This window comes from Dendrobates tinctorius, unplaced genomic scaffold (assembly GCF_039654945.1).
Source record: "Dendrobates tinctorius isolate UK_male_01 unplaced genomic scaffold, ASM3965494v1 ptg000016l, whole genome shotgun sequence".
NCBI lineage: Eukaryota > Metazoa > Chordata > Amphibia > Anura > Dendrobatidae > Dendrobates > Dendrobates tinctorius.
This window is the reverse complement of record NW_027361684.1, coordinates 41,390,275-41,405,033: the sequence shown is the minus strand read 5'-3', so window position 1 is coordinate 41,405,033 and position 14,759 is coordinate 41,390,275. Positions and strand designations below refer to the sequence as shown.

At 44.4% G+C, this 14,759-nt stretch overlaps 2 protein-coding genes across 4 annotated transcripts in view; both read right to left on the bottom strand.

Moving 5' to 3' along the window:
• Positions 1–14,759, bottom strand: part of LOC141080493 (uncharacterized) — a 131,505-nt gene that overhangs the window by 67,384 nt on the left and 49,362 nt on the right. The window contains exons 13-15 of one of the 3 annotated variants that reach the window (XR_012228946.1): positions 12,884–12,944; positions 12,724–12,807; positions 11,984–12,595 (exon numbers count right to left, since the gene is read on the bottom strand). The exons of 1 other annotated variant lie outside the window; for it this stretch is intronic. The gene's annotated coding sequence lies outside the window, so the exon portion shown is untranslated. Of the gene's footprint in view, positions 1–11,983; positions 12,596–12,723; positions 12,945–14,759 lie in introns of those variants that run through there. One more of the 3 variants, XR_012228945.1, reaches the window with a different exon arrangement.
• LOC141080487 (uncharacterized) lies at positions 9,821–11,720 on the bottom strand. The gene is made up of 2 exons (XM_073565732.1): positions 11,427–11,720; positions 9,821–11,316 (listed from the first exon to the last, which is right to left on the bottom strand). The coding sequence occupies exon 2, from the start codon at positions 11,079–11,081 to the stop codon at positions 9,870–9,872; it is 1,212 nt and encodes a 403-aa protein (XP_073421833.1). The 5' UTR covers positions 11,082–11,316; positions 11,427–11,720; the 3' UTR covers positions 9,821–9,869.

The window sequence follows — 14,759 nt, the reverse complement described above, 5'->3', positions numbered from 1 at the left end:
GGTGTAATTTCCAAATTGAGTCCGCAAACGATTCTACAAAAACTTGTTCTCCAAGAGTCAAATAGCTCTCCTTCCCTTCCAAGTCCTGCCATTTGCCCAAACAAGAGTTTGAGCACACATGGGGCATCCCTGTACTCAGTAGAAATTGCACAACAACTTATGTGGTCCATTTTCTCCTGTTACCGTTTTAAGGGCCCAGTTACATTTAGCGATGCACCAGCGATCCTGACCACGATATGACCCGATTGGGATCGCTGGTGCATCGCTAAATGGTCGCTAGTGAGCTGCCAAACAGGCAGATCTGACCGGCGATGCAGCGACGCAGCAGCGGTCGTTACTTACCTGTCAGACGCGGCGATGATGATGTCCTCCGCCCATGCGTCACTTGTCGGCGACAGCAGGAAGCCGCCGACGAGAAACAGCCCAGGACGTTCTCGCGCGATCAGCGATAACCAGCGGGGGAGCCGGTCGGAGGTAAGTATCACATGTAGCGATATTGCTAGCAATATCGCTGCTGCGTCATAAAATCGGTGACGCTTTAGCGATATTGCTAGCGATATCGCTATGTGTAAAGCCCCCTTAAAAAGGCTTAAAAACAGGCTAAAACAACATTTTCAGAGAAAATTTTTAATTTTCATGGTCCAATGTTTTAAAATTTTGTGACATACTTTTGGGTTCAAGGTGCTCACCACACTTCAAAATAAATTCCTTGACTAGTGTAGTTTCCAAAATGGGGTCACCTGTGGTAGGTTTCCACTGTTTGGACACAAGGGGCTCTGTAAATATGACATGGCGTCCACTATCTATTCTAGCCAATTTTCCATTCCAAAAGTAAAATGGTGCGCCTTCCCTTCCAAGCCCTGCCTTGTGCCTAAACAGTAGTTTTTCACCACATATGGGGTATCTGTGTACTCCGGGGAAATTGGACAACAAATTGTATGCTCCACTTTCTCCCGTTACCCTTGTGAAAATTAAAACTAAATAATGTTATGTTAAAAACAAGCACACCATTGTTTTTCTTGTGAAATTCTCAATAAGTTTGATGTGTCACATGACCCTCTTTCCATTGGAAAAAATAAAGTTGGATCCAAAATGGCTGACTTCAAAATGGCTGCCATGGTCACGACCCATTTTGAAAAGTTTCCCCCCTCCCATATACTAATGTGCCACAAATAGGAAGTTGATATCACCAACCATTCCCATTTTATTTAGGTGTATCCATATAAATGGCCCACACGGTATATACTGTACTAAAGTGCAAGTGGTAATGGGCTATATAGAACTGTGTGTATAAATAATCCCTGTGTAGGGAAGCAACTATGAGACATGGTAATCAGATGTTTGAGAGGTAACAACTACATGTACACAATATATGCCAAATAGGTTGAATGAAAAAGAGCATATACCTGAGCCTGTGGCATAAATCTGTATCATTTGCTGCATATACGATATGCACCTGCCCCGATGCGCATTTCGGCGGACCTTTGTAACAGGATGGAGTCATCTTATGTCTGGCAAGTTTATAAATACTGTTTAAACCAATGGGAGGTGGCTGGGGTGATTGGCGACGCATGCTTACATGGAGGATCCCAGAAGATCGCCACCCACCCGTGTCACATGGTCCACAACATCACGGTCAGGTGAATGTGACATGGAAACGTGTTGACACAGGATGGAGACCTCCAAGGCACAATGCAATCATGCATTCCACCCCACCAACTGCATTGGGAGGAACATGTAAGCATGAGAAATGAGAGAATAAGGACGCCGCTGTGTTGTCTGAACTGGTCACAAGATGGCATTGCTATGAATAGTCAAATATTTGATGACATTGAATATTAGGTTGGAACTAAACATATGATGCATTGTATGGTAAAATATGGCAAAAAAAAAGAAAATAAATGAAGAATGAAGAACAGGTCTCTAGTTTATAACTTTTTGGCTTCCATATACCGATATAAAATACTGACCTAATACTGAAGGTGGGGACATGGCCTAAGCAAGAGACTGGACAAAAATGTCCTGCATGGCAGAGTTCCAAGATTAAAACCACTGCTGAACAATAGGAACATAAAGGCTCTTCTCAGGTTTGCCAGAAAACAACTTGATGATCCCCAAGACGTTTGGGAGAATACTCTGTGGACTGACAAAACAAAAGTTGAACTTTTTGGAAGATGTATGTCCCATTACATATGGTGTTGAAGTAACACAGCATTTCAGAAAAGAAACATCATACCAACAGTAAAATATGGTGATATGGTGGGGGTAGTGTGATGGTCTGGGGCAGTTTTGCTGCATCAGGACCTGGAAAACTTGCTGTGGTAAATGGAACTATGAATTCTGCTGTCTACCAAAAAGTCCTGAAGGAGAATGTCCAACCATCTGTTCATGATCTCAAATTGAAGCGCACCTGGGTTATGCAGCAGGACAATGACCCAAAGCACACCAGCAATTCCTCCTCTGAATGGCTTAAGAAAAACAAAATTAAGATGTTGGAGTGGCCTAGTCAAAGTCCTAACCTTAATCCGATTGAGATGCTATGGGGTGACCTTAAAAAGGTGGTTCATGCTCGGAGCCCCTCCAATGTGGCTGAATTACAATAATTCTGCAAAGATGAGTGAGCCAAAATTCCTCCAGAGCGTTGTAAAAGACTCATTGCCAGTTATCGCAAACAAGCAAAAGAATAGGAAATAAGGAAGGGGGCAAACACTTTTTCACACAACTGTATTGCTTTCTTTCTGTGCCATACCGCTGTACCAGCAGAGCATGACCCTTGTACAAATAGAGCATTCCCCATATAACAGCACACCACTTCCCAAATACCAGCAGAGCATGCTACTTGTACCAGCAGAGAATTCTACTTGTCTTGCAGAGCATTTCCCTTGTTCTAACAGAGAATTCATCTTGTATCAGCAGAGTATGCCCCTTGCACCAGAAGAGTGCCCCTTCTACCAGCTGAGTGTGCCCCTTTGCATCAGCTGTGCGTGCCCCTTGTACCAGATGTGCGTGCCCCTTGTACCTGATGAGTGTGCCCCTTGTACCAGATGAGTGTGCCCCTTGTACCAGATGAGTGTGCCCCTTGTACCAGATGAGCGCCCCTTGTACCAGCTGTGCGCCCCTTGTACCAGCTGTGCGCCCCTTGTACCAGATGAGTGTGCCCCTTGTACCAGCTGAGTGTGCCCCTTGTACCAGATGTGTGTGCCCCTTGTACCAGATGTGTGTGCCCCTTGTACCAGATGTGTGTGCCCCTTGTACCAGCTGAGTGTGCCCCTTGTACCAGATGAGTGTGCCCCTTGTACCAGATGAGTGTGCCCCTTGTACCAGATGTGTGTGCCCCTTGTACCAGATGTGTGTGCCCCTTGTACCAGATGTGTGTGCCCCTTGTGCCAGCAGAGCGTGTCTCTTGAAAGTAGCTGCTCTAAAGGTTTTCTAAATTCCGCTTCCATTTTTATTCCAGATGGATGTCAATGAAATTAGGAATTCTCCACAATCCGAATAAGAACAATGAATATGTTGTACCCCAAATCAGAAGTCCTAGAATCATGATCTTTTCTTCCCTCCGAGGCCAAAATACTTTTGGTGCCAAATGATCTAAAATTTGTCTCAAACGCAACAAGCACAACAGCATCTTACTAAGGACACCCTGGTGATTTATCTCCTGCTCACCCACATGTATATCGGTGGTCTCCATGTAATGAAATAATAAGGGTATGTTCCTACAGTCAGTTAACGCTGCGGGTTTGATGCTGCGTACATCTGCAGCCGCCAGATGTTGCAAACAAAACAGAAAACAAGGAGTACAAGACACCTTTAAATATGAAATGTATTAAATATATTCATGAATATTATTACATAATAAAATATTGTATAGACAAACTAACAATGTAAAGGACATAAGACAAAGTCGGACACAATTACATTAATATATCGATCGGGGATATTGAGATCATATTATTCAGTAACAATTACGCTTGCAATTTTACCAAAATACTAGACACAAATAAAAAGTTATCAGATACCACTCAGGGTGCACTAGAAAAACTCACAGCATATTGCCATTGCATATATACCCAAAATGGACCTCAGAATAAAAGTGCAATACTTAGGAAAGAATCTCACCCAGATAGATCCACGTAAATGGTCACACCGTGCAGCCCCAACGCATGTTTCGCGTGGGATTCCTCAGGGGGCTGTGCATACCTTTGATTGACTTTATTTGTAGTATCAATTTTAACCCCTTGTTTTCTGGAATTTTTTATTTATTAGCCGCCAGATGTTACAGCATAGTGGATGGGGTTTCAAAAACATCCCATGTTCACTATGCATGCTCCAACACGCGTGGCTCACCTGTGGAGACTGACATGCAGCGCATCTTTCCAGACCACAGCATGTCTATTTATCTTGTGGAGATGCGAGCCTCTGCAAGAAAAATTTCACCCGTCCAATTTATGGGACGCAGTGATTCCGCACGCTTCTATGAACACATGCAGAATCACTTGCGTTTCAAAGCCGTCAGCGCTTTTGACGCAGCGAACATGTGCTGTGTTCAAAGTGCTGCCGATTACTGACAGTGGGGACATAGCCTAAGAAGCAATGAAGAAAGACGATGATTGTGAAAGTCAAGGCGTCCCTTGTTTACAAGCAGCTGAGGTTTCTGAATTCCACCCTAGTGGTGACGTTTGGTACTACATGCAGCTTATTTGAAGCCACTAGTTAAAGTACAACAAGAGACCTCTAGTGGTACAAAATTGTAAAAGACACATTCTACGAATGATTATATTTTTAATTGTATGGTGAACAAATGTTTAAATAAAAACACGCAATATTAATATATACGGTATTGATATCCAGCATGATCTAGAAAAGTGTGGAATGAAGTCTAAAAACTATCGTTAATAATCACAGATGTAGATAAACTGGTAAAGATTCTGCCCAAAACAGCATCTTATATCAGAGACAATTGTGTGGATTATCGGTATTGCCATGAGGTCGGTTGAGGCACTTCTATGAGAACTCTTCCCTCTATAGGTTGCAAGAATGAAGAGTAAGTCACTATAGCTTGCACCCATCCAGGAGGTGCTGGTCACGTTTTTCTGTACAGCTATTTTGGAGGGTGTGACTCCCTCTGCTCTGGCACTGCTCTCCTCCCATGGACCTGCAGGTGTTCTGAGCCAATTCTACTTGCCCATTCAAATTGTTGTCTTATAGCCCAGGAGAGGCATGTTTGGCCATTATTGTAGGCTTTTTAGCCCGAAAGTGGCATGTACAGTAGGATAGTGAAGGGTTATGATAGGACCCATCAGAGAAGCAGCACCTTGACATGGTTGATGGGCACACATGAATTGGCCAACTTATGTGCTAAGAACCTTTGCTTTTTTTGTAAGCACATCTTGCTGAGGGACAATGCGGTTGGGTTATTTCCATTGACACTATATGTCTTGCCACTCGCAGGGTGATATGGGATAAACAAAATGAGGAGCGTAGAAAAAGTTCCAGCACGCAGACTGCAACCCACTTAGCAATGGCACAGAAGTAGGCAAAAAAAAGAGGGCAGTACTTAAAAAAAAAAATACATACAAAAATGGTGTATTTATTGGCCCATGTGAACAGGTGGCAATGTTTACTCTCAGAAGAAAGTGAATTTTCATTGTAACTAAACAAGCCTTATCAGGGCTAAAAAATCTATTTAACCCCTTTCTGACATCAGACGTACTATCCCGTCCATGGGACCCGGGCCCCTATGCCCATGGACGGGATAGTACATCTAGCGCGATCAGCGGCGCCCACGTGGTGAGCGCCGCTGATCGCGGCCGGGAGTCAGCTGATTATCACAGCTGACACCCAGCACAATGTGTCAGGGGAGGTCACGGACCACCCCGACACGTTAACCCCTTGCACACCGCAATCAAACATGATCGCGGTGTACCGGGGGTTAAAGGGAAGCATCGGCAGGGAGGGGGCTCCCTCCGTGCTTCCCTGAGTCCCCCACAGCAGCGCAATGTGCAGCGCTGCTGCGGGGGTCTCTTTCCCTACAGGCCCACGAATCCAAGATGGCGACGGGGGCCTGCAGGGAGCTGGCTTCCTCAGTGCTTGCAAAGCGCAGGCATGAGGAAGTCTGCAGTAGTGCCTGTGACAGATTCCTCATCTGTCACAGTGATCTGTGATGTGACAGATCAGCGATCTGTCACAGGACAGTGAAGTCCCACCTGGGACTAAGTAATAAAGTAAAAAAAAAAAAAAAAAAAAAAAAAAAAATCGCCAAATAAATTAGAAAAAAAAAAAAAAAATATTCCCCCAATAAATCCATTTTTTGGAAATAAAAAAAAAAAAACAATAAAAGTACACATATTAGGTATCGCCGCGTCCGTAACGACCCGCCCTATAAAACTGTTCCATTAGTTAACCCCTTTAGCAAACCCCTTAAAAAATAAAAATAAAAAACGAAGCAAAAAATAATGATTTATCATACTGCCAAACAAAAAGTGTAATAACGCGCGATCAAAAAGACGCATATAAATATCCATGGTACCACTGAAAACGTCATCTTTTCCCGCAAAAAACGAGCCGCCATACAGCATCATCAGCGAAAAAATAAAAAAGTTATAGCTCGCAGAATAAAGCGATGCAAAAATAATTTTTTATATAAAATAGTTTTCATTGCATAAAACCACCAAAACAAAAAAAAATTACCTAAATGAGGTATCGCTGTAACTGTACTGACCCAAAGAATAAAACCGCCTTATCAATTTTACCGCACGCGGAACGGTGTAAACGCACCCCCCCCAAAAGAAATTCATGAAACACTGGTTTTTGTCCATTCTGCATCCCAAAAATCGGAATAAAAAGCGATCAAAAAATGTCACGTGCCCGAAAATGGTAACAATAAAAACGTCAACTCGTCCCGCAAAAAATAAGACCTCACATGACTCGGTGGGTCAAAATATGGAAAAATTATAGCTCTCAATATGTGCTGATGCAAAAACTATTTTTACAATAAAAAGCGTCTTTTAGCGTGCGACAGCCGCCAACCATAAAAACCGCCATAAATAGTAAATCAAACCCCCCGTTATCACCCCCTTAGGCTAGTTTCACACTTGCTTTTTTTTGCAGCGCGTTTTTCCCGCAAAAAAACGCATTAAAAAAACGCATACAAATGCATACAAACGCTGCGTTTTTTTCAAGCATTTTTATGCGCATGCAGGAAAAAAACGCAGCGTTTTTGCGCGTTTGTATGCGTTTTTTGTGCGTTAGCGTTTTTTTACAGATTTTGGAAAAACCCCACAAAAATGAAAAAACAACCATTCAACAACACACAAGACCAATGGGACTTCATTGTGGGTGTGGTATGTTAATATATAGACCCTGTCTACAGTATTCTTCACATTTGCTTGATTCTTCTCGTGACCATGGATCTGCGCTGGAAGAGTTTTCACTTCAACTTGGATTTGGACATCGCGATGGCTCAGGCGTATGCAGTTGCTTGCCATGAACAAAGGAAGAGAGAGAGGCAGCGAAGACGGCGGCGTATGTGGATACATCCGATTGTTTAACTCCGGGAGAGCCGTGGGGCATACCACACCCTCTACAGCGAGCTACGGGCAAACCCGGAGAAATTTGCAGATTATATCCGGATGTCCCACGAAAGTTTCATGGATTTGCTTGCTCGTGTCCAACAATCCATCCGGAGACAGGACACACAGCTCCGTCGTGCGATTCCTCCTGAGGAACGGCTACTGGTGACATTACGGTATGTTTTAAAAACCAAGGGGTGTGGTCTGATGTTTTTTTTTTAAATTTAGTATTCAAAACCTTGGGTAATTAGTTTTCGTGAATGTACTAATATTTTATTTTATAGTTTTTAAAAATAATATACATAAATATTAATTTTACTTCTTTGTCTGTTCACAGATTCCTGGCGACTGGAGAAACCCTATCTTCACTACACTTCCAGTACCGTATTGGAATCTCTACCTTGTCTGGAATTGTTGCTGACACCTGCCGGGCTCTCTGGAATGTTCTTTGCCCAGAATTTATGCCCCTGCCCACCGCTGAAAAGTGGATGGAAATTGCTGACAAATTCTGGACAGTATGCAATTTTCCCAACTGTTTGGGAGCTGTTGATGGGAAACACATACGGATCATCAAACCCCAAAGAACGGGATCTGAGTACTATAATTACAAAAAGTACTTTTCAATAGTACTCATTGCGATTGCGGATGCCGGATGTATGTTTGTAGCAGTGGACATTGGAGCATTTGGCCGTGGTAATGACTCACAGGCTTTTAAAAACTCAGACATGGGCCGGAGGTTGTATGGCAACCAATTTAATTTCCCTATGCCACGGCCTCTTCCTCACACCGAAGCTCCGCCACTGCCCTTTGTAATGGTTGGCGATGAGGCTTTTCAAATGTGCGGAAACTTACTGAAACCCTACTCCAGCCGGGACTTGGACCACACCAAAAAAATATTTAATTACAGGCTGACCAGGGCCAGAAGAACTGTCGAGTGTGCTTTTGGGATTCTTGTTTCCAGATGGCGAATTCTGGGCACGGCCATTAATCTTAAACTTGAAACAGTCGATGAGGTGGTGAAGGCCTGTGTGGTTCTACATAACTTTGTGATGGCTAAAGAGCACCCGACCTTTGAACTGGACGATGATGCTCCTAACCCATTGCCTGAATTCACTCAGCACACTCTCAGGTCATCCGTTGAAGTTGGCCAAATGAGGGACAAATTTGCGGCCTACTTTATTTCTGATGTAGGACGGGTGCACTGGCAAGATGAAATGGTGTAATGTTGTTGTTTGTTTATGGTAATAAAAATCCTTATTTGATACCATTACTGAGTGCACTATATTTTTTAAACTCCAATTAATTAAAAAACTTCCCATGTATAACTGAATTTTTTTATGTTCACACACCTGGGCAGGTAAATACACATATGAGTTAAAATGCAGCATTGCTAGTCTGCGTGAAATATATTGGAATGAGCAAAGCTGCAGGCCATGAATCAGGAAACCATTTTTTTTCAAGAGAAAATTGTGCAACTAGTTTAAAACAAAGTATGTGATTTTCTCAAAACACAACCCTCAAAACCCAACCCCAATGAAAGTCCATGGGGAATACAAGTCAGCATTGAGTGGATGAATGTAATCTGCTCCATTACAAGTTATTACACTAGGCCTTGGAATGACTATACTAGGCCGTGGTATTTCAAATATGACTATAGTAGGCCTTGGGCCTACTAGTATAGTCATATGTGAAATACCACGGCCTAGTATAGTCATAACAAGGCCTACTCGATTTTGGCCAACTAGTATCTTGTTTCAAGAAAAACAAACGGGTGAAACTTGACAAGTTTCAACAGTTTGTCTTTCATGAAAATAGATTCTAGTTGGTAAAACTAGAGTTATTACACTAGGCCTTGGAATGACTATACTAGGCCGTGGTATTTCAAATATGAGTATAGTAGGCCTTGGGGCTAGTAGTATAGTAATATGTGAAATACCACGGCCTAGTATAGTCATACCAAGGCCTACTGTAATAACTCGATTTTTAACAACTAGCATCTTGTTTCACAAAAAACAAACTGGTGAAACTAGAAAGAAACTTATTTTTAAGACAAGTTTCAACAGTTTGTTTTTCATGAAACCAGATCCAAGTTGGTAAAACTCGAGTTATTACACTAGGCCTTGGTATGACTATACTAGTCCGTGTTATTTCACATATGACTATACTAGGCCTTGGGTTGGTTTTTAACATGTATTTACCCATCAGTGTGTGTGAGCGGCGCAAACAACATTAATGAAACTTAGCAATGGTGAACCACAAATGTAAATTTATTTTTTATCACAAAAATAAACCTAAAAATTATTTTTTACGGCGTTTGGGGGCAGATGGTTTCAATTTGGGGGTGTGCAGGGAATATGCAACACTTGCAGTTGAAGACGGTGTTTGAGGGGAAGGGGCAACAAAACTTGTGGGGGAAGGTAGTCCAGTTAAGGGAATTAAACTAGGAACACTTGGAGGAGAGGAAATCTGTTCAGGTACATTAGTTGTAATGGCATGTCGCCGTAGGCTTGTGTGCCTGGACCGACTTTGGCCCAATGCCCGCCTTGATTGATTTCGCCTTGAACTAGGGGCAAATATGGAATGTAGGTCCCCCGTCTGCTGGTATGGCTGCTGCTGCTGAGGTGGCGGCTGCTGCTGCTGAGGTGGCGGCTGCTGCTGCTGAGGTGGCGGCTGCTGCTGCTGAGGTGGCGGCTGCTGCTGAGGTGGCGGCTGCTGCTGAGGTGGCTGCTGCTGCTGAGGTGGCTGCTGCTGCTGCTGAGGTGGCTGCTGCTGCTGCTGAGGTGGCTGCTGCTGCTGCTGAGGTGGCTGCTGCTGAGGTGGCTGCTGCTGCTGAGGTGGCTGCTGCTGCTGAGGTGGCTGCTGCTGCTCTTCGTTGTCAGTGCTCGTCCTTGCAGGAGGACTGGTGGCGGCAGTGATGGTCCAGGTTTGCAGAGTGGTGGTGGCAGGGCTACTACATGTTGTTGTAGCGGCAGGGCTGTTCCATGTTTGCCTAGTGGTGGCTGAGCTCCACGCATGCATGGGAGTGGCGGTGGTGCTCCAGACAGGAGCAGCGCTTGCCATGGTGGTGTCGGTGAAGTGACCAGCTGCACTCAGACTTGTGGTGGTGTAACGGTGGGTGTCCTGGCTTTGAATAGAGGTGTCCGTGCAGTGGTATGCAGCACAAGTCGGTAGTGAGGTGAAGCGAGTCAATGGTGGCACAGGTGGAAAGGACACCACTGACTGCTGACCGTACCGATTATGCTGCATAGCCTGCAAGAAAGCATTGTTGCAGGCCTGCAGCACATTCAGCTGTTGATCAGGACTAAGGTGTTCCGCCATGCCCTTTTCAATCTTACTAAAAAAATGGTGTGCTGGTCTGTTGAGGTCAGCCTCCAGACGGTCAAGGCGCTGTTCTACAGAATTGAAGCGGTGTTCAAAGTGGTTAAAACCACGTTCCATGAGTGCAAAACCGCTTTCAACTCTGTCGGACAGTGACTTGAGGCTGGAATTAAATGTCTCGCTCAAATGCATAAACTCGGGCAAGACATTCCTGTCCAAGGCCCTCTGCCGCTGGCGGGTAGTGCCCGCATAACCAGTGACAGAGACCTGGGACAGGGGAACACCTGATGGCCCAGCTTCCTGGTCACCAGCTGTGTGTGTGGTTGACCTGCAAGGTGCTTCCTGGCTGTCGGATGGCTGGGACGGGTCAGAGGACGTCCGAGGAAGGACCGCTCCAGGGCCAGGTTGCAGGGTGCTGCTCCAGGTGCTGTGGAAGAAAGGAAAATCATTACTACCATGCCTTTACAAGAAGCATCAGCTGTGGATTAGAAAAACACAGATTAATAAAAATAAAAACCCAAAATTTATAATACTTACGATCTCGTGGCAAGGACCGGTCTTAGGAACTGCAACGCGTGATAGTGACGGTATCTAGTTCTGGTCCTTGACGCAGATCCACTGCGAACCTGGCCCTCAGCACGAACATCACTGTTGAAGCGGTCCTTGATCGAACGCCAACGTGTTCGGACTTTGTCCACTGTTGATAAAAAAAAAACAGTGCTGTCAAGGACAACAGTCACTGCGGCACAATGTAGCAATACAATACTCAAAGCAGTCACTGTAGACCCCGATGACACTGTTGGGTTTCCTGCTAGAATACACCTAGCACGAAACCCAACAGTGCCGTCAAGGACAACAGTCACTGCGGCACAATGTAGCAATACAATACTCAAAGCAGTCACTGTAGACCCCGATGACACTGTTGGGTTTCCTGCTAGAATACACCTAGCACGAAACCCAACAGTGCCGTCAAGGACAACAGTCACTGCGGCACAATGTAGCAATACAATACTCAAAGCAGTCACTGTAGACCCCGATGACACTGTTGGGTTTCCTGCTAGAATACACCTAGCACGAAACCCAACAGTGCCGTCAAGGACAACAGTCACTGCGGCACAATGTAGCAATACAATACTCAAAGCAGTCACTGTAGACCCCGATGACACTGTTGGGTTTCCTGCTAGAATACACCTAGCAAGAAACCCAACCTTGCCGTCAAGGACAACAGTCACTGCGGCACAATGTAGCAATACAATACTCAAAGCAGTCACTGTAGACCCCGATGACACTGTTGGGTTTCCTGCTAGAATACACCTAGCACGAAACCCAACAGTGCCGTCAAGGACAACAGTCACTGAGGCACAATGTAGCAATACAATACTCAAAGCAGTCACTGTAGACCCCGATGACACTGTTGGGTTTCCTGCTAGAATATGCCTAGCACGAAACCCAACAGTGCCGTCAAGGACAACAGTCACTGCGGCACAATACAGAGCAGGGAAATACTCACTAAACGCCTTTTTGGAGGATGCTGTGGCGCTGTCCCAGCCATCCATCAACGCTGCGGCCACCTCATTCCATAGCCGCCGGGTCACCACATTGTCCTTGTACAGCCGGTCACGGCTGTCCCACAACGGCGAACGCTCCTGGACCAGGCTGATGAGCTGCTCATTATCCAGGTAGACGTCTTCATCCCGTTGTGGAACCTAGACAAAACACATTCATTAGAATAATCAAATTTAAATTGAATAAAAAGTTACAAAAAAAGAAACATAAAAAAGAGTAAAAATAGAAGATAAAAAATAAAGAACATTACAAATCATTTGATACTTACATTCCGTATCACCACCGGGACTTGGCTTCGCTGCTCCTGCTCTTCGCCCTCACTAGTCCCGTCCGCAGATGATGATGACGATGTCTTAAAAAAGTTGAAAAAAACGTAAGAGATTTGGAGAAGCAGCAGATATACTTACCAGATGCACGAAAATAATCACCTCACGGTCTGCTTGCGCCAATTCCTGCCGCGATGGGGAATACTCGGATTCTGAAGACATACTGCATGTAAAAATAATAAAAATCATTAGTACATACATAATTTAAAAGGACAGGCATATAATGTAATATACTCACATTCTTCGCTGATATAATGGGTTCTTGGTTGACTGTCTGCTCTCCAATCTGTCAGTGTAGTAGTGGCAGAGTTTTGGCAGGCACCTCCTTTATATAGACTTTTTTTTTTTGACTTTAGAAGATTATAACTAGGATAACAAGTGGACACCACCCAAAAAACGCAGAGCTAAAAAAAAGCATACATGCGCATGCCAGTGCGCACGTATGCGCATCCATAGGCTATAATGGCCATTTTTAGCGCAAAACGTGCGCATACGTGCACATGCGCTTTTTTCCAGGGCCAAAAAATGCAACATGCTGCGTCTGGAAAATACCAACGCACACCCCAAAAAAACGCAGCGCATGAAAATCGCATACGTGCGCATGCCAGCGCGCAGGTATGCGCACCCATGTTAAATATAGGGGAAAAATCGCATGCGCACGTATGCGTTTTTTTCCAGCGCTAAAAAACGCAAATGTGAAACCAGCCTTAGTTAGGGAAAAATAATAAACTTAAAAGAAAATGTATTTATTTCCATTTTCCCATTAGGGTTAGGTCCAGGGCTAGGGTTAGGGCTGAGATTAGGGTTAGGGGTGTGTTGGCGTTAGGATTGGAGTTAGAATTGGGGGGTTTCCACTGTTTGGGCACATCAGGGGCTCTCTATATGCAACATGGCGTCTGATCTCAGTTCCAGCCAATTCTGAGTTGAAAAAGTCAAATGGTGCTCCTTCCCTTCCAAGCTCTGCCATGCGCCCAAACAGTGTTTTACCCCCACATGTAGGGTATCAGCCTACTCAGGACAAATTGCAAAACAACTTTTGGGGTCCAATTTCTCCTGTTACCCTTAGGAAAATAAAAAATTGTGGGCAAAAATATCATTTTTGTGGAAAAAAATGATTTTTTTATTTTCACGTCCGAGCGTTATAAACTTCTGTGAAGCACTTGGGGGTTCAAAGTGCTCACCACACATCTAGATAAGTTCCGTGGGGGGTCTAGTGTCCAAAATGGGGTCACTTGTGGGGAGTTTCAATAGTTTAGGTACATCATAGGCTCTCCAAACGCACATGACACCCGCAGACCATTCCATCAAAGTCTGCATTCCAAAACGTCACTACTTCCCTTCCGAGCCCCGACGTGTATCCATACAGTAGTTTTCTCCCACATATGGGGTGTCAGCGTACTCAGGACAAATTGGACAACTTTTGGGGTTCAATTTCTCCTGTTACCCTTGGGAAAATAAAAAAAATTGGGGACTAATTGATCATGTTTGTGGAAAAAATACAATTTTTTTATTTTCATGCCCGGGCATTATAAACTTCTGTGAAGCCCTTGGGGGTTCAAAGTGCTCACCACACATCTAGATAAGTTCCGTGGGGGGTCTAGTTTATAAAATGTCATTTGTGGGGGGTTTCCACTGTTTTGGTACATCAGGGGTTTTCCAATCGCGACATGGTGTCCGATCTCAATTCCAGCCAAAAACGTCAAATGGCGCTGCTTCCCTTCCGAGCCCTGCCATGCGCCCAAATAGTGGTTTACCCCCACATGTGGGGTATCAGCGTACTCAGGACAAATTGCACAATAACTTTTAGGGTCCTGTTACCCTTGGAAAAATAAAAATTGGGGGTGAAAAGATCATTTTTGTGGAAAAAATATGATTTTTTAATTGTACCGCTGTATGTTATAAACTTCTGTGAAGCCCTTGTGGGTTCAAAGTTCTCACCACATATCTAGATAAGTTCCTTGGGGGGTCTAGTTTCCAA